The 27,500-nt window shown below is 43.5% G+C and overlaps 1 protein-coding gene across 2 annotated transcripts in view; it reads left to right on the top strand.

Annotated features, from left to right (window-relative positions):
- The window catches only part of LOC135103454 (uncharacterized), a 59,071-nt gene that overhangs the window by 15,884 nt on the left and 15,687 nt on the right, over positions 1–27,500 (top strand). For both annotated transcript variants that reach the window (XM_064009762.1, XM_064009763.1), the window contains exon 2: positions 389–1,548. In XM_064009762.1, the coding sequence (XP_063865832.1) occupies positions 828–1,548 (721 nt within the window). In that variant the 5' untranslated portion in view covers positions 389–827. The remainder of the gene's footprint in view (positions 1–388; positions 1,549–27,500) is intronic.

Raw genomic sequence — 27,500 nt, 5'->3', positions numbered from 1 at the left:
TAAAATCCCTCCCTACCTCTCCCCCAGCTTTCTCTCTCTCTCTCTCTCTCTCTCTCTCTCTCTCTCTCTCTCTCTCTCTCTCTCTCTCTCTCTCTCTCTCTCTCTCTCTCTCTCTCTCTCTCTAAACACTTAGTGGAGGCGGGTGAGTCAAGGAGACGACGATGAATGGTGATGCAGGACAGACGCGGAGGGAGGGAGGGAAGGGAGGGAGGGAAGGAGGGAGGGTGAGAAATGAGGGTAAAGCAGGAGGGGGATTGGCAGAGGGAGAGAGAAAAAAGACATTGGGAAGAGGCGTCATACAGGCCCCCATTAAAGCCGCCCATCAGGCGTTGGTGCTCCCCGCGTATCACTTTCGCCTCCATAAAGTGCTTCTCGTCTCGCCCTACAGGATTACAGCGGCAGGCCAGGCGGGAGCAGCAGGCAGAAGGCAGCAGGCGAGGTGTGCAGGCCGCGTGGAGGTCACGATCCCTGCTACGTGAGTGTTGATATTACGCGGCGCGCCCCGATGTCTGACACTGTGAGCCGGTGGGTGTGAGTGTACCCCGCTGTGCTGTGGTGCTGTGCCTCGACATGGTGGTGCATTGTGTGGTGCTGTGCTGTAGCGTGCTGGTGCAGTGCTGTGTGTGGCTTCATTGAGGCAGTATAGTGTGGTGTGCTGAGACAGTGCGGTGGTGTTGCGGCAATACTCGCTATTGTCGGGTGAATGATACGATGTGGCGCATCTAGACACAGTGAGGCGGTGATTGGTGCGGTGCGGCGTGGTAATGATCTTCCCCTGAGCCCCAGGGAAGTGGTAGCACCAGAGGAGTGGGCGAGGTGGCGGCAAGATGGAGATGCTCCCTCAGGCAACCGCCACGGAGTTGTCAGGCAATCCAGCAGGCGGTACGCTGCCCCACCACGAGTGTGTTGGACCTGAGGCAGACCAAGACACTTCCCTGGAGACACTGCAGAGCATCACGACAGAGGATGAGATGAAAGAATGCAGTACAGAGAAAGGAGGAGAGGAGGCCGAGCCCGAAAGTTTTGGTCACTCGACACTGGCCCTAGAAATCAGCCTCAACTCTTCTGGCCTCGAGGAAGCGCCCGCCGGCATTCACCGAAAGAAAGGTTTTGCCTTCAACTGTGAACACGTGAACTTTCCCTTGTGCGAGTGTGTGGCCAGAGCCGCCAACCCGCGCCCTAATCATGGCCGCCTTGGGCGCAGGCCGGGCCGCCGGAGTCACCGAGGGCCCACACTGGCCACCCTGCGGGACATCGGCCTCGAGGTATTTGACGAAACCGAGGAATCAGATTTCCAAGAATCGGAGACGGAGACAGAAAACCTCTTGGCCGATACCACTGACGCAGAATCCGATTACACAGCAGGACTGGAATCTGACGTGGAGGGTGCTGTGGGTGGCGATGATCCCAACCAGCTGGCGCCACCGAGCACCACTGGTCAGCGACGCGCCTCCATTGTGACCGCCGACAGTCGCCGGGACGACATCTCGCCCTCACCGGAGCCTATCAAGGTGGCGGTCTTCGGCACGGATGGGGTCGGCAAGTCTGGTAAGTATCTCTCTCTTCCATCTCATCCCCTCCATGAGTACACCATCCTCCTTGCGTGTAAACCCTCCAGCCCTATTATTTGCATTCTCTCCTTATATTTCTCGCAAACCACAGAATCCAGACCCACGAGGGAAGTCCCATTACCGCCTTCCCGGAATGGTGGTGGTGGCGCGGCGGCTTCCACGTTACAACTTCCTCAGAAATTGGAAGCCTCCCGCCCCTTCCGGGAGGGCGGCAGCCGGGCCCTCCTGCCGCTGCGTCGTAGTTTATTTTGCACGTAATTGAAAATCGACTTTATGCTGTGAAGGCGGAGAGGAAGACGGTGAGACGAGACAGGATAGCCTTGGGGAAGGAAGGATACAGGGAGGACAGGAGAAAGATGGAGGAAAAAATAACAGGAGGAGACGGAGAAAAAATAGGAACAAAAGAGACTAGTGGCACGTAAAGCGGAGAAAGGAAAAAGAGGAAATATCAAGTGAAGGAGAAAAGGACCAAACAACATCCTTGATCTTCTGAATCCTCAACCAAACCCCACCCACCCACCCACCCACCCACCCACACACACACACACACACACACACACACACACACACACACACACACACACACACACACACACACACGTAGAAATGGTGGTGCTCAAATTGTGAAGATCATCAGCTCAAGAAAAATTTGAGGAGCTCAAAGACGAGGATTGGCTGAAAATGAGGTGCTAGTGGCGTGTGAGAGGAAAGAGAGGGGAAGGTGGAGGAGGAGGAGGAGGAGGAGGAGGAGGAGGAGGAGGAGGAGGAGGAGGAGGAGGAGGAGGAGGAGGAGGAGGAAGAGGAGAAGGAGGAGGAGGAGAAGGAGGAGGAGACTGTGGAAAGTATTTTATACGTACAGTAGAGAGAGAGAGTAGCATCTATATTTAAATTAAGTACTCGTGTGGTCTCTCTCTCTCTCTCTCTCTCTCTCTCTCTCTCTCTCTCTCTCTCTCTCTCTCTCTCTCTCTCTGTCTCTCTCCCTCTCTTTCTCTCTCTCTCTCTTTACTGAATCTGCTACTCCTCCTCCTCCTCCTCTTCTTCCTCTTCCTCCTCCTCCTCCTCCTCCTCCTACTACTACTACTACTACTACTACAACAACAACTACTACTACTACTGCTTCCATCACCATCCCCATCACCATCATCACAGTCCAAGAAGTGGTGCTATGAACCGCCTACCGACGGAGAGAAAGAAATGAGAAACTAAATTAATAACGACGTAATTAGTCAGAACGGAGGAGCAAGACGGATACGGAATGTCCATGGAAGGAAAATACACACGCGCTAACGACAGGAAAGTGACAGAAACAAATTAGAAGCGGTAAGCGAACCGAAAACTTATAATGAGGATGACCGAATAGTGCTCCGTTGTAAAGCCTTAAAACTGAGGCTCGATATAAAAACTGCGAATGATAGTGATGATGGCAGCGGTGGTGGTGGTGGTGGTGGTGGTGGTGGTGGTGGTGGTGATAAGAAAAAGAAGAAAAAAATAAGCACAAACAGAGAAGGAAAAATATACAAAAAAAAAAAGAAGAAAAAACTAAAAGAAAACAAAACAAAACAAATTGTGTTAAAGTGCAACAACAATAACAACAACAAAACAACATTAATAACAGCAATAACACAGCCACATTGTACGTTCCACTAATTATCGTACTCTCGCAAAATGACAAGACCACGTCCACCTCCCCGCCAGTAACTCGCTCACATTAATAATTCCAGCCAGTCCTACGCTCGCTTACTGAGATGTTTTGTGCGACGTTTCCGAGCGCCAAGAAAGGTTTTGTGAGACATTATCCGAGCGTCAAAGAGCGGCAAGGCAATTAATGGCGGCCCTCAAGTCTCCGCGTCGCGTTGCAAAGACCCACAAGACGCAGTGAGGGGAGTGTTTATGAGACGCGACACACACACACACACATACACACACACCCACACACACTCACACACACATACACACACACACACAAAGAGCGCCACGTCACAAGGTTTAATCTAGCCACCGCAACTTGCGTTCGTCTTCATCCCTCTTGCTGGCGGGTAATGACAGTAAGGCACTCAGAATTTCACTTGAGTAACTCCAGGCTATTTTGCTTATGAGGAATAATAAGATTGCAGGTATTAAAATTATTGAAGAATAGGAAGGAATGACAACAATATTCAGCTTATCACTCCTCTTCATTCTTCTCACCGCTGGGTAATGGTGGCAAGACGCTTGCTACTCAACTTGAGGAACTCTTTACTTTACTTACAAGTACCGAAACATTAAACTAGTCCAACTCTACAGCGTCTCATTAGGGAGGAATAACAACCACAACACTTATTTAAGTTTGAAAATCCAAAGTAGAATATATGACAGAATGCGTAAGTTTTAGATTATTATATGTGAAGAAAAATAAAGATAGTCAAAGAAAAAAGAATGCCGTTGAAAAATAAAGTTCTCAATCTCAACGGAACGGAACAGAACGAAAAAGAATACTTATCTTATTCATCTCACAGTAAAAAAAAAAAAAAAAAACAGCGTGACACTCGCTACTTCCTCTAAACAATTCTAGATTTTACTGAGCGGAAATAAAACTATAGGCACTTAAATACTCCATCAGTTATTTTGCTGTCACTGGAAATTACATTTTACACTCGCACCAAACCATTTGATCAAGCTTGGGAACCCATAGCAATCAAAGGGTTAAAAGAATAATAAAATAGATGCACAAAATATTTTAAAAGAGAAGTATTATGATATTGTTGGTATAATTAGTGTTGTAACTCTAAAATGATATAGATATAAAATAGATGAGTCAATTATTATGGCACTGTGCACATAATTATCAGTAAAGCCAGTTAACTGCTAGAAGCCGCAATATGAAGAAGAAATACTTATTTTTCTTTCATCGTTAATTTTTAATACACACCAAATCTTGGAACAGGTTCATATGGACGAGACTTCTGCGTCCAGCCAATTCAATTTTTTATCATTATATTTGTTTCCTACCTTAGTAATGAGCTTATGGGAGTAAAGTGGTTTTCCTTTTTTTTTTTTCTTTTCTTTTTTATTCTACTTTTTAAACTCTGAGGAGGAGGTGTATTCCCCAGGCTTCTTTTTCCTATACGTGCCTTCCTGTGTTAAGACCAGTCGCTCAGCTTGATATTAATACAGAATTGCACTAGTCTTATCCTGGCGAACAATACTTTTTTTTTTTCTTGCCAGTAACACCGTATACCTCATGGTTATGTACTTACAAATTTCATTAAGGGGCAACTATTTCTAAGAATTAATTGTATATTTCCTTCCTTCTGCGTAATTTTCTTTCCTTTTATCTTTCCTTCCTCTTGTACTTTTTTTTCTTCTATTCTCTTCTTCACCTCTCTTTTCTTCCTTGTATACTTCCCTTCCACTCCTCTTCTAAGAGTTCCCTTCCTTCTTTCTGAATTCCACTCGTTCACTTTTGTTCTCTCTGTCTGTTTCATATGAATGATGTCTCTTCCCCCCAACCTCCCCCCCCTCTCTCTCTCTCTCTCTCTCTCTCTCTCTCTCTCTCTCTCTCTCTCTCTCTCTCTCTCTCTCTCTCTCTCTCTCTCTGAATCACACTATTTCACTCCGTTAATAGAATCTAGACAAGGTAATGAGGTGAGCCAATGGACAATTAACCCCCTGTTGTTCACCTCTGACTGGCTGCACGTGTCCGAGAGGCCTCCCCAACCGACCAATCACAGCCCTAGGAACGGAGCACGGCAGCCAATTATCGTTCATCTTAGCACAGAATACTAATGTGAAGTGCTATTTTAGGGGCAAGAGGTGAGAACACGAAAATTGAACCTGGAAAGATGGAATAGTTTCATTACTGTCTAATTTTGGAAAAGTTAGAGTAGAACTGGAATGGAAGATGGAATAGTTTAATCATTATAGAAAGGGTAAAACTGAAACTGGAATGAAGATGAAATAATTTAATTACTGACAGAAAAGTAAGGACAGAGCTGGAATGGATGATGAAAGGGTCGAATTATTATCGAAAAAATAAGATTAGGACTTGGAGGGAAGAGGAAAGTTAAAATTTCGATAATGTATTACTAGAACTTAAAAGGATGATAAAATAGTTAAATTATCGTGAAAAAGCAAGACTAAGAGTGGAACAGAAGATGAAATACTGAAATTATTGTCGGAAAACTAAGAATACAGCTGCGATGGATGGTGAAACAGTTAAATAATTACCGAATGAATATAACTAGAGCCAACCAAAAACTAACCTAACCTGACCTAACTGAAACTAGCTTAATCTAAACTAACCAGAACTAGAGGAGAGAATGAAACAGCTAAATTATTGACCAAAAAATGTGACTAAAACTAAAGCGAAAGACAAAATACCCAAATGACTGCCGAGAGAAATTAAACTAAAGACTAGAACGAAAGAAAAATAGTTGAATTATCATCAGAAAACAAGAAAGAACAAAGGAGGCAACATTTAAATTACAAGAAGGAAAGCACACACACACACACACACACACACACACACACACACACACACACACACACACACACCAAGACAGAATAAAAGCAGGGATGAAGGCGGAAATCGGAGGACGAAAGCGAAAATACTGAAATATTTTTAGGATTTTATGGAGAGAGAGAGAGAGAGAGAGAGAGAGAGAGAGAGAGAGAGAGAGAGAGAGAAATAAAAGCAAAGATAAAGGTGGAGGTCGGGGAGGAAAAAACGAAAATATTTGAACGTTTTAAAAAGACTTCGCTGGGGAGAAAAAAATAGTGTAGAAAAGCATATTCAAAGTAAATGAAATACATGAACGACGACAAAGATGAAAAGAAACACATCGAAATTAAATAGGGTGAAAAAAAAAAATAGAGAGAGAGAGAGAGAGAGAGAGAGAGAGAGAGAGAGAGAGAGAGAGAGAGAGAGAGAGAGAGAGAGAGAGAGAGGGAGGGAGAATACGAAAAAGTCGATTGGATTGAAAATAAACGAAATTAAATAGGTTGAGAAAGAAAAAAAAACGTTAAGAAATTATGTGAATAAGTTGAATACGATGGAAAATAAGACAGAATATAATAATAATCACGAGCGTCCAATAAAAAAAAAAAATAAAAGGAAAAAAGCGGATGGGAGAATTCATTACGCTAAAACACTGAAGAGTAAGAGGGATAAAAAAAAAAATGCTCACATCATTAAAGAATTTTCCTGTTTCCAGACAGCCAAACGTTCCCAGAGATTTTTAAAATTAACATATTTTAATTACATTTCAACTGTGTGTGTGTGTGTGTGTGTATATATATATATATATAGTCGTAAAACCAAAAAAATATATAAATCTCGAAAAGTTATCTGAAATAATAGGTCCATTTTTTACAAGTCATTTTCATATACGTAAAAATTTTAAAAGTATAGAAAATATGAGTCACTTCGCTGACAGGGAGAGAGAGAGAGAGAGAGAGAGAGAGAGAGAGAGAGAGAGAGAGAGAGAGAGAGAGAGAGAGAGAGAGAGAGAGAGAGAGAGAGAGTTTTTATCCCCACCATAAAGTGAAGGAAATATTAACAAAAGATGAACAGAGAAGAATAAAGTGACTGCAAATCAATATTTACTGTGTGTGTGTGTGTGTTCATAATGGAAGGCTTTGTTACCCACGGGGACCCTCATCTTATTTTCTTCTCTCTTTTCTCTTCTCTGCACAGCGGTAGTAGGAAGGATGGCCCGGAGAGGAGGGGGAGAAGGATGAGCGAGCGGGCGGGAGGAAGCCTAAACTGTGCGGGGTGGGGCGAGGTGGAGGCTGAAGACTGGGGTGGCCGGAAGGGAAGGAGAAGAAATGAGACAGGGCGCTGGGAGGAGGATAAGTAAAGGGAAAACTGGAGGTGGAGGTTTCCGTGGATTGGGGAAGCATGGCAGGTTGCTGGTTTGGGGTCGGTGAGGGGTGTTGGGGGAGTGGGGTAGGGTGTGTGACTGTGCCTCTCTCTTCTCTGCCCTTTATTACCTTCTTTTTTTCATTCGGGCTTCTTTCATTTCTTGTCCCTGTGCCTCCCGTGACACTAATTTCCTCCCTCCTCTCTCTCTCCCTCTCTCTCTCTCTCTCTCTCTCTCTCTCTCTCTCTCTCTCTCTCTCTCTCTCTGTCTGGGAAGACAGATAGCCAGGGTTTACACTTAACGCTACGTCAACAACACCTGATCTTAAATGGCCCTGAAAAAAGCTATGACCACGGAGAGGAAAAACGCCATTCACTCTAACTTGACGAACAACCTCCTTTTACCACGACCCTCCCGATGCATGTAGGTGGTTAGCGTGATGGATGACCCACCGCTGGCCCCGCCCCACCACGTCTTGTCCCGCCCCAGTCTCATGCTATTAGTATGTAGTAGTTTATGTGGTCCTGTTATACCTCCGAAGTACTTAGAGGGTTTAGGGTGTGTTGGGTTTGGTTTGGTTAGGTTAGGTTAGACTTGGTAATGATGTGAAAGGATTGCTACTGATATTGATGTTGTCTTAAATCTTTACGTAAATCAGGTAGGATGGGATGGTGGAGGAGGAGGAGGAGGAAGAAGACGATGATAAGGACGACGGTTAAAGGTACAGAAAAAAAAACAAAAATAAAGACAAGACGTGAAAATCTAATATAAGCGATCGTTGAAGCAGGTGAGTAAAAAAAAAAAAAACAGGTGTATAAAGACTGGCGCAGGAATCGCACATACTTCACACGACAAAAATATCAGGTGAAGGCAAAAAGAGATAAATTCAAGTCTTTTTTTTCCTTTCTTCCCACTCTCCTTCCCATCTTCCATCACTACCGCTACCACTCCCACCTTTATTACCACCTACACCACCACCACCATCACCACCGCCGTCGTCTCCTCGCTCGCCACACACGTGATGTCCCTCGTCAGGTGCAGCCATTAATACGCTCCACGGCATCCTCAGAGTAGTGGACATGAGATATTTACGACACACATAAAACGGAGGAAAGGACATTGACATATGCACAGATAAAAACACAGACAGTTAAGGCACCACCGATAAAAATATATCATAAGAGTAAAAAAATGAAGAGGCAGAGGCAACAAATAAAGATGGATAGAGAAGTAAACATGTGATATAATAAACAACTTGCTAAGATCTCAAGTGGTAGAGGGAAAAAAAATGAAGTCAGAAGTTTATATAAAATTTTACGAAGGCAGAAACTAGTGTGAAATGAAAAGCACTTTAGCTCCAACAAATAAACGTCAACTTACGTAATTGTCCAACCTGAACAGAGGCAGAAAGCAAATCATTAGAAATCAATCATGAATAAGATGCAAAACTCAATAACGACAAAGAAAACACAGCAAACAAACAACATAACCAACAAAACACATCGTACAACATTACTTTTCTAACCTAGTGCAATATTTTCTCCCCTTCCCTCACTGTTTATTCAAGACCCCAAAGAAAAGGAAAAAATAAGGTCAGAGGTTTACCTAAGTTATAAGAATACAGGAAAAACTACGGAACAAAAATTTACTACAGTTCCAACAAATAGATATCATCTTACCTGAATTACTATCTAACCTGAAGAGAGGAAGAAGGCAAATCATTAGGAATCAATTATGAATACGATGTAAAACTATGAATACTATATAAAACTGAATAACAACAAAGAAAACACAGCAAACAAAAAAACCTAGGTAAACAACATTATCAACAAAACACATCGCACAACTTCACTATCCAGTCTAGCGCAGTCTTTATCCCCTTGTGACTGTTTACCCCTCCCCCTCCCCCAAGATCGACATCGACAACCGGAACCCGATGACTCGCCCTTCACGCAGCCTTCACCTTCTGCCACGTGACGTCAATGGCAAATATTGAACTGAACATAACCTGCTGGAAATGAACACTAAAGTGCCTTCGCTTCGCTATTCTCCATCCTGTCCCATCCTTCCCCGCCACATTCGTCCTGCCCCTCCCCGCTACAACCCTGCAACTCTTGTAGGCCCACCCAAATTATAACACGTAATTCCTAGCACAGCTTCGATCTCTCTCCTCACCATATTCTTCTCCCAACTACTTTTAACAAGGTACAGTGGAAATTATTCAAGTTTTAAGAGGTGTTTTCATGAGTCTAGTGACATTTAAACGCTGATTACGCTTGCACCATTAATGGGAAAAAGCTCAAATGAACCTGACTAATTACCTTTATGGTTTTCGGTGCGTGTGTGTGTGTGTGTGTGTGTGTGTGTGTGTGTGTGTGTGTGTGTGTGTGTGTGTGTCGTATTTCTAAGAACGACACAGTAAAATAGAATAAAAACGACAAAGAGAGAGAGAGAGAGAGAGAGAGAGAGAGAGAGAGAGAGAGAGAGAGAGAGAGAGAGAGAGAGAGAGAGAGAAAGTGAAAAGGGTATTGTTTGTCAAGAATCTCCCTCCTTTCCTACCTTCCTCTCTCTCTTTCTTCCTTCATTGCTTCTCCCTTTGCTTCCTTTCTCCACATTTCAGGAACACCCATTTCTCGTCCCCGCCACACAAAGACTCCCGCTAACTTGAGCACAAACTTATCAAACGACGAGGAACTTACGAACTAACTCACAACTAAGGGTATCCATGGAACGGCAACAGTACTGGGTTGATATGATTATGGTGGTGGTGGTGGTGATGGTGCTGGTGGTGGTGGAGGCCGTAACAGTTTTAGTGATGGTGGTGCCTGTGGTGATAGTGGTCCTAAAAGTGGTGATGACGGTAGTAAGGGTGGTGATGGTGGCAGAGCTGGTAACTACGTAGAAGACACTCCTCTGCTTCCACCAATACTGTCGTTATCGTTTGCATACTAAAATATGTAACACTCTTTAAACTTAATAAAACTACTACTACTACTACTACTACTACTACTACTATAACTACCATTACTCATGATGACAATGATGATAATAAACAATAACAAATCCAGTCATCCCTTACTTCCCTTCCCTCCTCCACACTCCCCTCCCTTTCCCATCTCCAGCCTCCACAAACACACTCCTGCCTAACACACACATTATTAATCCTTCCCTCCATCTCCCTTACAAGCATTATCCCTCCACCCCGTTCCCTTCCCTCCCACCCTCCCTCTCCCGCCCTCAAAGCATCAATCATCCCTGCCCATCCCTCCCCTTCCCCTCTCACAAGCACGTCCCGCCCCTCCCACACACCACCCTCACAATAATGCCCTATACCTTCCTCCTCCCCTCCTCAGTTCCCTTCCCGCCACCACGCCCACCCTCCCCCCCGCCCACGCACGCCCATTCCCCCGCCCCTGCCCGTCACCAGTCCAGCTCCAAAACGCATCCGGTTAGTACTAACGCTATTCAGCAACGCTAACTATTAATTAATGTGATATGGTGTCATTTGTGCGCTGTGTGTGTGTGTGTGTGTGTGTGTGTGTGTTATAGACTCAGTTTCACGTCGACACTTTTTTTTCTTTTTTTATGGACTGGAAGGAAAAATTATTGAACTCTTCTTGTCGGCTAACATGTCAGTCAGCCAGACTTCTGGGTGTACTAATTCATCAGAAGATATTGTTTAGGCCGTACAGGTATTTTGTCACCGATCTAGAGAGGGAACCCCTACACAGTGGCACAGAAAAAATAAATCCATTTACCCCCGAAATTAAGGTGATCATAACACTTAAATATCTTCCTTCTGGGAAAAGCTACTGGGAAAATGCACCTGAGCAGTAGTGATGGCCTTAGAGATCGTCGAGAGAGCTATCCTTACCACCAAACCATTTGCCCACTGTTTATTGACATTGAGGCGCTCCTACGGGATCACATTTACCGTATTTCAAAGACTGAATTACTATCTTGCCCACTGTGTATATTCTCCCAGTACATAAAATTGAAGGAAATATTTATAAAATCTATAAATTAGTATTAACGGCAACTTTCGCTTCGTCTTTCAGTGTTTGAAATCAAGTAAGTGCTGCACACAGCAGACAGTAATGGTAGACGGTTTCACTCAGGTCACAACATATGACACGACTTATGATAAATGTTCCAAGTTATGATACGCATCTGCCATAGCTATGGCACATGTTATAACTTCATGAAGAATACGGCCCTTGTTTCTCTCTCTCTCTCTCTCTCTCTCTCTCTCTCTCTCTCTCTCTCTCTCTCTCTCTCTCTCTCTCTCTCTCTCTCTCTCCCTGGCTACAATCACCAGTATTCATTCATATCCTCTTAACTGACTCACCTACTCGCATTCTCTTCTATAAATACGCCTGCGTTTATTTCAGTACCACTCTCTATATTCTTGCTTAGGACGACGTTCAACAACTAATACTATTTTTTCTCAATACACTAGACCTCAGCCAGCCTCCTTCAGACGAACAAACAAGAGGCAGCTAAAGCACACTCGGCTTCAACTTGTTTTCAAAGCCATCAAGCATTTTCAAGTCTCAAGGTTAAGCCCAGAATTACTCTCACATGCTTCCTTCAGCGGATCCAAGTTTCCTCCTAAAACTTCCGCCACGCGCTCGAGTTTCTCTTACACAAGTTAGGGCGCTCGTTACTACCCAACTTTTTTTTTTCTTCACAGACGAACGTAAATTGCTTTCTGAACAGAAAAGGGCCGAGACGTCCCAATGCTTCCAAACAAACTCATTGGTTTGTTTTACTTCTATCACGCACTTACATAAGACGGAAAATAATATCGATGTAAGTCTCATTACGTTATGTATGGCACGTACTATATATATATATATATATATATATATATATATATATATATATATATATATATATATATATATATATATATATATATATATATATATATATATATATTTTTTTTTTTTTTTTTTTTTTTTTTTTTTTTTTTTCGGTCATAAAAATTTCACTTTTCATTGCCATAGAATTTTAAATGACGCAAGTCTGTAAATTTCCATGAAGAAACTATGGAGTATAACCCGTCTTTTATAGAAGTACAGTAAAATCCCTCTTATCCGGCATCAACGGGACCGCCGACATGCCGGATACTTGAATATTGCCGGATACTTGAATAGAAGTGAAATTATGTCCACAATCACCACCCTACACTCACGCATCTTACCATAACAAAGATCAGCTGATCTGATCAGCTGCTTAAGTGTAAGCACAACACGCTTCCTCTTTTCTACAACTTTAGGCATGATGAAGGCGTCAGGCGATAAACAGTGCATACGCGGGACTGAGTCACTGAGTAAACACAGTGTAGTGGGCCGCGGGTGGCGCGAAGCAGTGCGCTCTGGTGGCGAGGGGACAAAGTATGCCTCGCACGGGAATTTTAATCGATTTTATGAGTACACATTATTGATTTTAAGGCTCGGGGAAAAATGTGCCGGATACTTGAAGCTGCCGGATACTCGAATGCCGGATGAGAGGGATTTTACTGTAGTGTGTATTTCAACGACATAACATATAGATATTTTACATAACTAATGAGTGACTGATAGCTTTTTTTTTTTCGCCTTATTCCTAATAAAGTCCTTCCACGCAAGAAAAATCACAAGAATCAACGTTTTCTGTACTGTTCTCCAATACAACGCTGGTGCATCCCACGGCAATCGTCTCTGATTGCTGGCGTCGCTTCGACTCCGCGTTGCAGTGCCTGGCTCGTCAGGAGCGCCGCCGCCCCTCCCATCACGTGCTCGCAGACACCTGCCGCCGGCCTGACGTCATGACCGAGTGCTGAATGCCACGACATAAATTAATAACGTGATCTACATGACTGCCAAACGAAGGTCTCCTCCCCCTGTACTCCATCCTCCTTTTCCTCTTCCTCTCCTCTTTCTTTTCCTTCTTCTCCTTTTACGCTATTTTCCCTCAATTTTCTTCCTCCTCTTCCCCTCTTTCTTTTTTTTTTCCTCTTCCTCCTCCTCAACTTCGTCTTTCTCCTACACTTCGTATTCTTCTTCCTAATCCTCCTTCTCCTCTTCAACAAAACTCAGCAAAGTCAATTCACCAAAACTTCGTGGTAATTTTTTTTATTTTTTTTTTGCAAGATCCATACAAACAAAATTCACACTTTCCTTGAGCCACTGTTAACTTTGTGAGAGCTGACCACCACCACCACCACCACCACTTACACCAATGACACCTTTCCTTTCTCGGCACCACATTCGTCCGCGATATTCAGAACTCTCTCTTCTTCTTTTTTACCTTCCATTCAGCGACACAAATATTTGCCTCCAGCCCTCAAGCCCCACACGTGCATCTCGCTTCCATCTATCAGTGTGTTGTTACGGACGACGGGTTGAAGTGAAGTGTTGAAAGTCGGGTCGCGCCACGGCCAGGTCAGACGGTAAAGGCGATGTGGAATTACAGACACACACGCTCGTACAGTCTTGCATATTGCTTTCCAGACATCTGCAGGTGTGAAATAAAGGAACATTATAGGAAAATCAAAAGAGAGAATAAAAGAAAATGATAGAAAAATGGAAACATGAATGATAGCGAGAAATAAACATACACGCTCGTACGTACAATCTTGCATATTGCTTTCCGGGGCTTTTGCTGGTATGAAATAAAGGAACAGTATGGAAAATCAAAAGAGAGAATAAAAGGAAGAAATGGAAAAATGGAAACGTGAATGATAGCGAGAAATAAATGTGCAAAACGAAAAAAGATAGAAATAGAAAAGGAAAGGGAAAAACAAATATGTAAAAGGGAAGAAAATTGAAACAAAAAGAAGAGGAATGAAAAAATAAGTGTGCAAAGGGTAAAACGATAGAAATAGAAAGGAGAGGAATAAAAAAAAACATTAAAAGAGGAATAAAAAATATATAGATAGAAGTTATACTCGTAAACTACCATCCGGAATAGAGAAGAGAGCCTCGATGTAGACTGTACGAAAGGCCTCTCTCCCCCACCAGGTCACGCTAACCTTTCTCATCTCTTACCTCCGCCACCAGGTAATGCTAATCTCCCCCACCATGTCACGCTTATCTCCTCCCACCAAGTCACACTATCTTCTCACCAAGTCACACTATCTCCCCACTCAGGTCACTATATCTCCCCCACTAGGTCACACATCTCCCCTACCAGTCACGCTGATATCCCGCCCCAACGCCCACCACCACTACCACAACCACCATCACTGCCCCACAAAGCACCGCCATCCCGTTCCCCCAACAATGAAAAGAGGGATAAACGAACAGAAAAAAAAAAAAAACAAGAAAAAAAACAAGAGAATAAAATCAAATAGTTCTGGCTCCCTCTCGAGAATGATGGGTTTGTTTGTGTTTGTTTGGGTGTCATTGGCGTTTCCGATACAAACTATTGATGCATCGGATATCTACGTTTATATTTCCCGAAGTGCTCATATATCATTCAGTTCCTGCATGAGGGTAATTTTCAATCTTTCCATTATAGTCCAGGTGTCATAAAAAGAATTATGTCAAGTTCAAGATTATGTTTTTGATTGTCAGTGAGTTTTGGTTATCAATAGTTTGCTTATCATCTAGTTACTCATCCAACAGACTCGTATCTTATTCACTCAATCTATTTACTCTAACATGAAGTACTAAAGTAACGCAACGTACTCTTAGCTAATAATTTCTCTCTCTCTCTCTCTCTCTCTCTCTCTCTCTCTCTCTCTCTCTCTCTCTCTCTCTCTCTCTGGTGGCCGGCTTCCCCTTTTCTCCATCTGGCGGCCGTCCGAGCACAGCCTGTTTTGTGACCAACTTCCAGCCAATATCCAACTTTAGCGTCGAGTTCAACAATAGTCCGACAAAGTGTCATTAAAACTGCGATAAACTTCTCTCTGATTGATCGAGAAGCTGGTTGAAGTAGGAAGAAGTTGAGGAGGAGGAGAAGAAGAAGTAGGAGAAGGAGAGAGAAGAAGCAATGCAAGGATTGAGAAGGAGGAAGAAGTGAGGGAGAAGACACAAGTGAAGACGGCCACGGATGCAGTCATTTCTGCGCCAGTGTCTCTCCTTCCTGAGTGAGACTTCGAACTCCGTCTCTGTCTCTCGCAAGCTTCTTAAAGGTGAAGTAGTTGTGTACTCTTGGCATATACTCACTTCACTTGGTCAGGAGGTCACCGTGTGTGTGTGCGTGTGTGCGTGTGTGTGTGTGTGTGTGTGTATGTGAAGGTCTGTCAGCCTGCGTGCCTCCTTCCCTGCATTTCTGTCTACCAGCACGCCTGCACTGCCCGCCTCAAGCCGCACTGTGGTTTGCTAAGAATACTTTTAAAGGAGACCCTGTAGTCACTTGTACACTGCCTTCCTGCTCCGTGTATGTATGTATGTGTGTGTGTGTGTGTGTGTGTGTGTGGGTGGGTGGATAGGCGGGTGGGTGTGTGAACAATTTGCGAGACTCATTAGTGGCAGCGCTGGGTGATGGAAGGAGTAGATAGCTGTACGTGTAAGGAAGATGGGAGAGCAGAAAGAGTAGAGGAGAAACTGGATAGAAGAGGGAAGAGTAAGGAAGGGAGAGGAGAGGAGAACGTGGATGGAAGAGGGAAGAGTGGGGAAGGGAGAGTAGAGAGAGAGGAGATTGGAGGAAGAGAGGGGAGATAAGGACTTGCTTTCCTAATCTCGGTTTGGTCATGAATGGCACTTCTCTCGTTGCCTTTGTGGAACACGAGAATTTTTTGGCCCTTTTTTTTTCTTGCTTTAGTTTTTCTTAAAGACTTTTACTCACTTTCATCTCTGTTTCTTCCTTAAATCGTGTGTATTTTGTAAGTACCGTTTTAGTTGATTCTTTGTGTGTTGAAATATAACCCCCTTGTTTTGTATGTTTTGTTGAGTTGCTCTCTGAACAGATGGCAGTTTCTTTTCTTTTCTCCATGAGTCATTTTCATTTTTTTTTTCTTTGTGATGCTAAATCTATTTATATTTTTTAGCATTTTCTCTTTTTCTGCAACTCGCCATCCGTTAAATTAATGTTTTAGTTCCATCATGCACCTGTGCACTTTAATTTACATTTCATTTCCTATATTTTTCAATATAAAACATTTTTTGATGGGACTGCTTTTATTTAATTTCTCTTTAATCCCTTGTATGATAACTCAGTAACTTCCGCCAACGTGCGTCACATATTAAAACCATATACAGCACTCATCTTTAACTCGTGTCCACATCTCAACTACACACACACACACACACACACACACACACCAAACACAAGACTATATAAAAACAAATCAATCATATTGCCTCTAATTTCAACATCCACTCACTCACTCGCTGCACTAAACTCTCTCTTTCTCTCAGCTACACAAACCAAACACAAGATTACATAAAAATCTGTCATTCCTATTGCATTTAAAATCAACACCCACTCACTCACTCACTCACTCTCCCACTCACTCGCTGCACTCAGTCCACTCACGCTACATTGTATTATTTGATTAGTTCCCCAGGGTCTTTTATGGATGTATTTTGAACAATTGCATTTTCATTATTCTTTTGCGATTTTTTCTTCTCGCTATTCGCACCAAAGAGGAGGATGAGAGAGTTACAAAGCGAAAGGGAAGGAGAGGAAGAGGACGAGCCACAGAGATGCCCCAGACCATGTCGACACTCCTAATCTGGTTTTCAGCCTAACTTGCTCGAAATGAAGAGGAGGAGTGGATGGGAGGAAGGAAGTTTGTGTTCGAGTGATGGGATTGGTGGTGGTGGTGGTGGTGGTGGTGATGATGAAAGAGGGAAGAGAAGAGCAGAAATGAGAAATTTAGAGACTCCATATAGTGCTTGTTCTCTCTCTCTCTCTCTCTCTCTCTCTCTCTCTCTCTCTCTCTCTCTCTCTCTCTCTCTCTCTCTCTCTCTCTCTCTCTGACGCGCGGTATGTTCGCCTAAATGAAAAGGGCTGAAGGGAAATTTAGTGGAGGAGGAGGAGGAGGAGGAGGAGGAGGAGGAGGAGGAGGAGGAGGAGGAGGAGGAGGAAGAAGAAGAAGAGGAGGAAAGTGGAGAAGGGGACACCGGAACCAGTTTGCTCTCTACTACTTCTCCTGTGTGTGTGTGTGTGTGTGTGTGTGTGTGTGTGTGTGTGTGTGTGTGTGTGTGTGTGTGTGTGTGTGTGTGTGTGTCCTCAGGGACGTGTAACAATAAAAAATTTACTTGTTTACTTAACTCAGGATACTTCAAGATGCATATGCATGTGTAATATCCCCGAGGAAGCATGAGAGAGAGAGAGAGAGAGAGAGAGAGAGAGAGAGAGAGAGAGAGAGAGAGAGAGAGAGAGAGAGAGAGAGAGAGAGAGAGAGAGAGAGAGAGAGAGAGCCTGCAGGTTAGGTGTGAGGTAGCCTGAGTGAGACATGAAGGAAGGAAGGGAGATGGAGGCAGGTTGAGGGAGAGAGGAACACAGGTGCAGGTAGGAAGGAGGAGGATGGCCCGAGCTTCCCTCCAGGTGGGCTTCACAAAACTGGACGTGTCTTTGTCGATCAATACTGAGGCCCAGGGGACGGTGGGAGCACGGTGAGGACTGCTGAAGGAACACTGGTGAATACGCTCGCTTTTGGCATCATCACGGTGAGAGCTTTGTGCAATCAACTCAGGAACGTACAGTCATGGACACAGATCGAGCAACACACTACATTTTCTTTCGTATGTGTTTAAAGCTGTTCCTCAATCCAAGGTCCTCTTTTTTTCTATGTAAGATGGCCTCAGATCTAGGGCAACAAAAAACTATATATTAAAAAGGGATACTGAAGGTGCCATTCCCAAAAGAGAACAGTAAAAAAAATTATAATCTAAAATTTGAGAAGCGTCTTGAAACCTGATCTGCTGACAGTCTGCTTACAAAATCTGACTATTGACAGATTTTTAGCAAACCAAAGAGACTGAAGGAAAACGCTAAACACAGTGGAAGTGACCGTAAGTTATTCACTTCTGACCATGACTGTACTTATCTTCAAAGGCTTTTATGGTACGGATTATAAAAATAAGGTAACTGATAAGATTCGAATGATATTGCGTGAATTGTGCAAATTCAAATGAAAAGCTCATGAATTACAAGGACTATTCATTCAAGAGAGGGTCAAAATCTCCCAGAACTGTACAGACTCAAGTGATGCCTCTAAGAATTATGTAAACTCGACGGACTCAAGTCAAGGGTTCTAGAATTAAGAAAATTGTACACATTCAGGCGAGGACTGTAAGATTCAACAAAATTCTACTGACCCGAAGGAATGCTGGAAGAGAGACTTGCAAAAGAAATTGAATTAATTTTAATGAATACTGTAAGATTACCAACACCTTAGATTTTCAAAGATCAGCTACAGAAATTACGAAAACTATTAAGACTGGGGCGAAGGATGCAACATTAAAAATAATAAACTCAAGGAAATACTGCAAGAAAACTCGGTAGAATCAGCCCGGTACCATTAAGAAGACAGCCACGCCAAGTCATCAGTGTGCTACTCAACGAGATTACGCTCAGGAGGAGGCTATCGTGAGGCCAACCAATCACTGGGATGAGAGGTTATTGATACTTAACGAGAGTCACAAGAGTCTGAGCCGGCGACCACTCTGCTGGAAGTCTAAAATAATGACAAAAGTTCGAGTGATGATCTAGATATTTGTAGACACAAGATATTCAGTTTAAATTCAATAAACTTAGTAATATTCAAAATGTCATCTTGTTTTTTTTATGTTTTGTCTTTTTTTTCCCTTTGAGTCTTGCCAGCAACGCATTTTAGCCTCTCTCTCTCTCTCTCTCTCTCTCTCTCTCTCTCTCTCTCTCTCTCTCTCTCTCTCTCTCTCTCTCTCCCTCCAATATGCCCACAAGCGATTCTGCAAACAAGAGAAACAAAAGTCGGCCACTGTTTGCACCACAGCCCGCACCTGCGCTCCGCCCCGCCCACCTCACCACGGCCGCGCCAACACCACAGGAAATTTAGTGGAAGCGTCTTTCTCTTCCTTTTTTCTTTCCTTCACTCTGCTTTCGGTTAGATTTCTCTTTACTTTCCACTTTTATCTGCGTTTAATTGGTTTGGTTCTCTCTCTTTCCTTTGAGCTCTATTCCTCTTTCAGTTTGTTTTCTTTCTTTTTCTTTGCGTTTTACTCTGGCGTTTGTTCGCTTTCGTTTTAGTTTACCTTATCTTCGGAATCATTAGGCTGTCTATATACATAGAGCAGTGGTCAATAGCCTAGTAACGAGTCGAGCTTTCATCGTGTTTATTGCTCAGTCAGAAGTCCTCTGATCAGCTACAAATCCATCGATAGTCAGGTTTTTGTAAACAGACCGCCTGCAGATCAGAGGATTTTTGATTGAGGGGAAAAGACGCATAACAGAAAGTTTTCAAAATTGTGACCGTGATTGGGACTATGCATTGCTCGGAACAGGCAGACTGCTCTAGATCCGACAATTAGTGATAGTGATTATTTCCAAATCTTCAGAAAAGGATCACATTTCTTTCGGTTTGAAGCAAAAATAAAGTGAAGCACTTATCACTGTGGCTTCATGTCATCTCGAGGGTTTAAACAGGTAGACAAAGACAACAAAGAAAGCACAGACGAGAAAAAGAAAGGAAATTGAAAAATAAAGAAAAAACAAAAGCTGGGAAAGAAAGACGAAAGAGAAGACAAAGAAATGACAGTGCTCTACACGAAAAAGAAGTTATTTCTCAAACGCAAGTAAAAATAATAATAATAATAATAATAATAATAATAATAATAATAATAATAATAATAATAATAATAATAACAATAATAATAATAACAACAACAACAACTAAATACGAATAAGAACAATATCAACAAAATATTACTGTATATCCTCACCTCAAATACAATAAAAAAAAAAAATACCAGTATAACAAAGAACTAAACAAGAAGTAGACCAAAGAATAAGAGAAACAGAAACAAAAAAAAAATAGTAGATACACCAAGAGAATAACAGACTTAATGAAGAGAAAATAAGAGGAATATTCGCATCGTATCTTACCGGAAACCAGCCCGGCTCTTTCCACGAAGCCACAAAGAAAAAATACGAATGAGGAAAGAACACACAAAACACGCAAATAAAAAAAAAAACACAACCGAACCTTCCCCGCCTTTACCTGCGGGAGGGAATCGAACCAGGAAGTTTAGCCAATGGAGTTGATAAGAGAAAAATAATTCCCCGCCACGCCATCATCTTAACGGGAGTGAATGCAGATAGCGGGAGAAAAATGCAGGAAAATATGGGGGGAAAACTCTTGCCCTCTGACGGTTTTACGTTTCCGAGGCCAAATGTGAATCGATACCGCGTGTGGTGTGGGTGTTTAAGGAAAAGCATTTGAAGGCTTACTGTTTGGGTTCCGGTCACGAGTTCAGATTCGTGTTATCAGTGTATTGGTGGTGGTGGTGGTGGTGGTGGTGGTGGTGATCGTAGAAATAAATGTAGTCGTAGTTGCTGTTGTAGTAGTAATAGTAATAATAGCAGTGGTTGTATTTGCAATAGTATCAGTAATAATTGTAGTAGTAATAGGATAGGTCATAGTAATAGTGGTGGTGGTGGTGGTGGTGGTAGTAATAGTGGAAAAATAAGAGGAAAAACATAAATGAGAACGAGAACAAAAATTAAATAACAGCAACATTAACAACAAGAACAACAAATAACACTCGAAATGCAAAAATTAAATAAATAAATAAATAAATAAATAAATAAAGTTTGTGTAATATAAAAAAGCAGCACAACAAACAAGCAAGAAAGTAAACATGAACAAACGAACAACCTGCGTGATGATTTATGTATGTGAAGGGGTGCGGGGTGAGAGTAGGAAAAAACATACGCACGCGCATACGCACACACACACACACACACACACACACACACACACACACACACACACACACACACACACACACGGCGAGCTTCCCTTTACTCTCCTCCAAACTCATTAAATTTGCAGCAAAAAGGACTGTTTGGGAAAAGCAAAGAAAAATTAATAACAGATTTTTTAAGTGTGCTCTTGGCTTCGCATCGTGTTTCTCTCTCCCTCTCTCTCCCTCTCTCTCTCTCTCTCTCTCTCTCTCTCTCTCTCTCTCTCTCTCTCTCTCTCACTTTTCAAGAAGGATAAGCATTTCGGTTCACGTGAAGAATATGATTAGCATAATTTTCTTTTCTATGCTGAGACTGATTGACACTCGGCTCTCTCTCTCTCTCTCTCTCTCTCTCTCTCTCTCTCTCTCTCTCTCTCTCTCTCTCTCTCTCTCTCTCTCTCTGTGTGTGTGTGTGTGTGTGTGTGTGTGTGTGACGAAACTCATTAAGACCTAAAAACACTCCCTCGTTCTCGTCCTCCTCGTCCTCGTCCTCCTCCTCCTCCTCCTCCTCCTCCTCCTCCTCTTCTTTTTATTAGCATGTCCAGTAACGATCAAAAAACGCTATCCTGGCCCTCACACGCAGAAGGGACGGAGATAAGCGGCGGACCAGAGAGCCTCGAGCGTCCCACAACTTCCAGGGAATGCAAAATTCGCACCTCAGAGGCAGGAATGAAAGAGGAACGGCTTGGCAAGGCATAGCGCGCGCTCCCTCTTACCAGTTTTTACCTTCACTCCCTCCCCTTATTGCGAGAGGCAGCGGTGAGGGTCAGTACGTAAAGGCGAAAGGGGGAACTATGGACAGCGACAGGCATCGAGGGACAGCGTGGAAGGGAATGCAAGGCGAAGGGAGGGAAGGAAAAGACTAGTGACGGGCGGGAAGGGGCGTGAAGGGACAGTTAGAGACGGGAAGCGAGGGCAGAGAAGGGAAAGACAAGGGTGGAAAGTGAAAATAATTGACAGACGGGAAGGGAAATTTAGACAGGCAGCGAAGGGCACTAAGGAAGGGACAGAGAGTGAGAGTAGAATTAAGTGTCGGTAATGGGCATTTCGACTGGCAGCGAAGGAAAAGCCGTGAGAGGGGAGTAGAAATAAGTAACAGGCGGTAACCACACTTAGCAGCATCAGGTGGCAGTGGTGATGCTGGCGGCGGTGGTGGCAGTGGTGTTGGTGGCGTGAAAAAAGTCGCCGGCACACAATGGGCTGGGTGGGGAGAGGGGGGATCGATAGGCAGTGTTATTTCTGCCCGGGACTCCCCCTCCTCCAGCACTCCGCCCCTCCCCAGCCCCGCATGGCCCTGGAACATCACCTTTACCGTGCCCAGGACCTCCCTCCGACCCTCCCGTCCCTCTGCCCCTCCTGGCCCCGCTACAAGCATACCGGTGGGGCGCACACAGCCGCTCCAGGACAAAACTTGCATGAATATACAATCTATCCTCCGGTCCCTTCACTTGTCCGTTGGGAGAGGCGCATCAGATATGGGGAGAGTAGAGATAGGATGGAGTAAAGCTGGCTAGGAGAGTCGTGAGAGGATAGAGAATAGGAGAAGAGGAGCAAGTTTGGTAGGGAAAGGCTGGATATACCTGGGAAGGGTCGGGAAAGTGGTTATAATTCATCCTTATCCTCGCCTGGCCAGGAAAGAGGCAAGGAAGGGGACTGGTGAGAGAGACACGACGGTGGAGGGAAGGAGTGGCAGAGTATATTGGCAGACACAGAGGTTTGTTTTTCCTTGTAGGTGGAAGAGGACGGTCAAGGGCACAAAAAAAAAAGAGAAAGAAAGAAAACTCACTAATTATCCGTTCATAAAAAGAAGTGTCGAATAGATATATGAAGGAATTTAATTTTGAGGCCTTGAACAACACAAGATTTACTCTGCCTTATTCAGATATTATACAAAGATCATAAGTTAGAGGAAAGTATATATTTATCCTTCCATTCGCTATCCTTTCTTTTAAACTCTTCTTTCACATGTATTCCTGTTGTCTATTCTCTCTCTCCCATTACTTGGTTTTGGATATATTTGTTATCTACTCTCTCGCATTCTCTGGTTTAAGTGAATGAATGACTTAGGACAGCTTAGGAGGGATACACTGAGGGAACGGTTCTTATTCATCATCACTCACTCCGGAGTCGCTGATGGCTGTTATTCATGAGTTGGGGGATGAACGTGTTAGTAGTCCCGGTCTCGTCCTGCTCCTCGTCCTCGCCCCTGATCTCTTATTCTGTCTGACTCAAGTTAATTTTCCGTGTACTTTACCAACAATAACCTCTCTCTCTCTCTCTCTCTCTCTCTCTCTCTCTCTCTCTCTCTCTCTCTCTCTCTCTCTCTCTCTCTCTCTCTCTCTCTCTGGTACTTCACTCCTCCCCCTCCCAACTTTCGCAAAACTAATTAACTTTCACCAAAAACAGGCATTGTATAGCCGAGCACACAGCCAGGTGCTGACACCACCCAAAACAACACGTGTGCACGGTGGCTCCTCTACTCCGCTCCTTGGTGACGTCTTGACTCTGGTGGGGCTTATGAAGTGATGGTCTTAACATTTTCACTGCTATGGCCTTCCTTTAACATTACGAGCACTACAAAATGTTTCCATGGTTTCAGAAAGAAAAAAAGATGGGATTAATTTTTTCCTTTCTGTAGCACGTGTTTAAAATGTCCTAGGTGGATAAAGTAGAATATTTGTTTAGCTGTGAAAGAGTTAAGCGTATATAAAAACATTACACGTTTATTCCAGTGTGTTATCTTTATGTTTCTCTTACTGGTGGGATGTCATCTAAAGAAATAAAGAGCTCTTAGTGTCTGGGAGCTTAAAATGTGAAGGGACTGAAGTAAACTGCTGTCTTGGAAACTTGCCGGGCATGGATGTGGGAAAGCTTCGCTGGCGAGTGTCAGATTACGTAACTGATGCAAAATGTACAAAACAGGAAATACGATAGAAATGCGAGAGTGAATGTGACTAACGATTTGTATACTGTGTGTGTGTGGGGGGGGTGGGGAAAAAGCTAAAAAATATATATCTTACGGGTTAGATAAACTACATAAGTAATAAACTAAAATCCTGTAAAAACTATAAACTCTAAGCAAAAGATAAAGACTGTTTTGTTTTTAAGTTGTCATTTGCATTCTTTCGTTGTTATTACTCTTTGCAATCGAATCTGGGATTGCGATACTTTACTTTTTTGTTCCCTCTTACATGTACGTGAAAGATATGATAACGAAAGTGAAAAGATCGATACTACCACTATCATCACAACCACTATTACTATCGATACTACTACACTACTATTACATCCTTCGTCTTTAGAATATTGCTACATTCACTATGGAATACCTTCATGATGCCTGAGCCATCCACGTGCTGCATTACCCCACTCTCACACCCACCACCCTTCCACCCACCCAGCCACCTCACCCAACAGCCCACACACCCCCAGCTTATTAACACGTCCACATCCTTGAGCCTGCCCCCAGCAAGGTCTCATCCATGCCACCACCTGTCCTTTCCCAGAATTAAGCCAAAGGTTCGGTCTTAGAGGCAGGACAGGGCTGGGGAGGACCATGGGAAGGCAGCGAATGGTTTACCCAGATGTTTTCCTTTCCTCGAGAGACAATTCTGAGTTACAAATTTTCTTTTACCTTTCTTTTACCTGAGCATGAAAAATGTAACACTTCCCTTGTCTTCATCAGCAACCCCTTCAACGGCGCAGCATTTCCCTTGTCTCCATTTGCAGTGACAATAAAAACGTGCCCTGCGTGAGTGAGTCGAGGCGTGAGTCAGGCAGCGCGGCGAGGGCAGTGTTACCAGACGGGACGATCACCTTCAAGCCGCCGCCTCGCCCGTGCAATTAGCGGCGAGGCGGAGGAGGTAACGCGATCAAGGTGTGCCGATGTGGGTCACGCGAGCTCACGGATACGAAGGTGCTACTGGTCCTCCGTCTTCCCCCATACGGTACCCGTCCCCCGCATCCCATCTTCTCCCGTCGCCATACCCGTACGCCTCACGACCAAAAACTTCTTACCAGTGCTAATAATGGAAGTAATGGGAGAAGTAGCAGTAGCAATATAAGGACGGGAAAGAATACCAGCAAGAGGAAGAGGAGGAGAACGAGAAGATAAAAGAGTACGGAGGAGGAGGAGGAGGAGGAGGAGGAGGAGGAGGAGGACGACGAGGACGAGGAGGAGGAGGAGGAGGAAAAGGACGAGGAGGAGAAGTATAAGAATAGGAAAGGAGGGAAAGAAAATGAGATGACGAAAAGTAAGGGAGTAAAAGATGAAGGAACAAAAATTAAATAAGGACAAGAAGGAAAAATACGTGCTAGAAGTAGTAGTAATAACAGAAAAAAGGAGGATGAGGAAGAGGAGGAGGAGGAGGAGGAGGAGGAGGAGGAGGAGGAGGAGGAGGACGACGACGACGACGAGGAAGAGAATAAGAGATGAGGAAAGAAATATAAAAAGGACACAAGCCCGCAGGTCCATAACACAGGGCTGCCATGCGGATTATGAGTTTCCATTAGTGTAATCGATGGCTGACCATGGGAATCAATCAATGTCAATCAATCTCTCTCTCTCTCTCTCTCTCTCTCTCTCTCTCTCTCTCTCTCTCTCTCTCTCTCTCCTCTCTCTCTCTCTCCTCTCTCTCTCTCTCTCTAGGTCAGATGTTTACGGATTAACATTAGATTATCCTCAATTTATCGATAAAAAATCAAGCGAACCAGTCACAAGAAGCACAAGGTTGTATGTTTATGCAAGAAAATATACATATATACATGTATACACACATACATAAATACATTCGTACACAGAAGACATCGAGACAGGTAAGCAAGTTTTTTCTTTCTTTCTTTCTTCTTATTTATTTTTTTTACTTCTCTTTCTTCCTTTCTTTCTTTCTTTCTTTATTTCTTTCTGTTTTCCTAGTTCCTTGCAGATGTTAACAAGAAACTGACGTGCGAGGCAATTCCTTTCTTGTGATTCAGTGTCATTAGCTGCTAACGATCGAGTTTTCTTTGCTGGAAAAATGTTACTGAGCGTCATTGAGCTGGAGGAGGAGGATGAGGAGGACGACAGCAACAGCAACAACAACAACAACAACAACAACAACAACAACAACAACAACAACGACGACAACAACAACAAAAACTAAGTAACCAACCAACCAAATAAACAAACAAAACAAAAAGACAAACAAAAACAAAACAAAACAAAATTGACGGAAAGAAAAAAAAAAGTGAAAGCCGATGTGTGAGAGCGTGGAGAAAAAAGGAAAGAGAACATATGAGAGAAGGTGGGAGAGAAAAAAAAAAAAGCAAAGCAGCAAAAGAAAAATAGCCAAAAAACGAGAACAAGAACAAGGAGGAGGTGGCGGGGAGGATTAGATGACAGACGCACAGTGAAAAGGGTGCGCGTGGCGGTCGATATACAAGCCGGAGTCGCTACATACGAGTAAATACTGGAGAAACAGAAGGTCAGAGGAGTCAGTGCGCCATTAAGGAATGAGGAGAAGGCGGCGGCAAGTAGTGGAGCTGGTAGAGCGTGCCTGGGTTACGCCGAACAAACGGAACCTCACACCTTCGTACATTCCCGGTATAGATTAAACGCTGCTTCTTCTGATGAGTGACGCCTTGATGACGCATTCGCTATTCAAGCTTTATAACAAATGAAGACTGCCTCTCCTAGTAAGTGACGATTGGTGAAGGCTCCGGCAATCAACCTTTATGACAGAAGACTATCTCTCCCAAATAAATGACGCTTGGTGAAAGCTCTAGTACTCAGCCTATATGACAGAGAAACGCTACCTCTCCCGGTGAAGGATCTATTGCTCAGCGTATACGACATAAGAACGCTGCCTCTCCATATAACTGATGCTCAAAGGTTCCAAGTACTCAGCCTTTAGCACAGAAGAACGCCATCTCTTACGATAAATGGCATTCGATGAAAACTCCATTGCCAAACGTTTAAGATAGGATTTGCAGCTTTTACCGCCATGCTGCTCCTCAAGAGGCAAGATGAGAATAGGGAGGTGATAGTAATGGTGCTAGTGCGCAGGGAACGCTTCTTTCCAATAGGAAACACGCCAGTTTCCTTGTGCAAAAATCTAATCAGAGAAAACCTTAATTATCTTTGCTCATGCCGAAATACTGACATTCCAGATAAGTCAGTTGAGAATTACTGTATGCATAAGTAATAAATTTCTCTGTGGCTGGAGATT

The sequence above is a fragment of the Scylla paramamosain genome, chromosome 9 (assembly GCF_035594125.1).
Source record: "Scylla paramamosain isolate STU-SP2022 chromosome 9, ASM3559412v1, whole genome shotgun sequence".
Lineage (NCBI taxonomy): Eukaryota > Metazoa > Arthropoda > Malacostraca > Decapoda > Portunidae > Scylla > Scylla paramamosain.
This window is presented reverse-complemented; position numbering and strand designations above follow the sequence as displayed.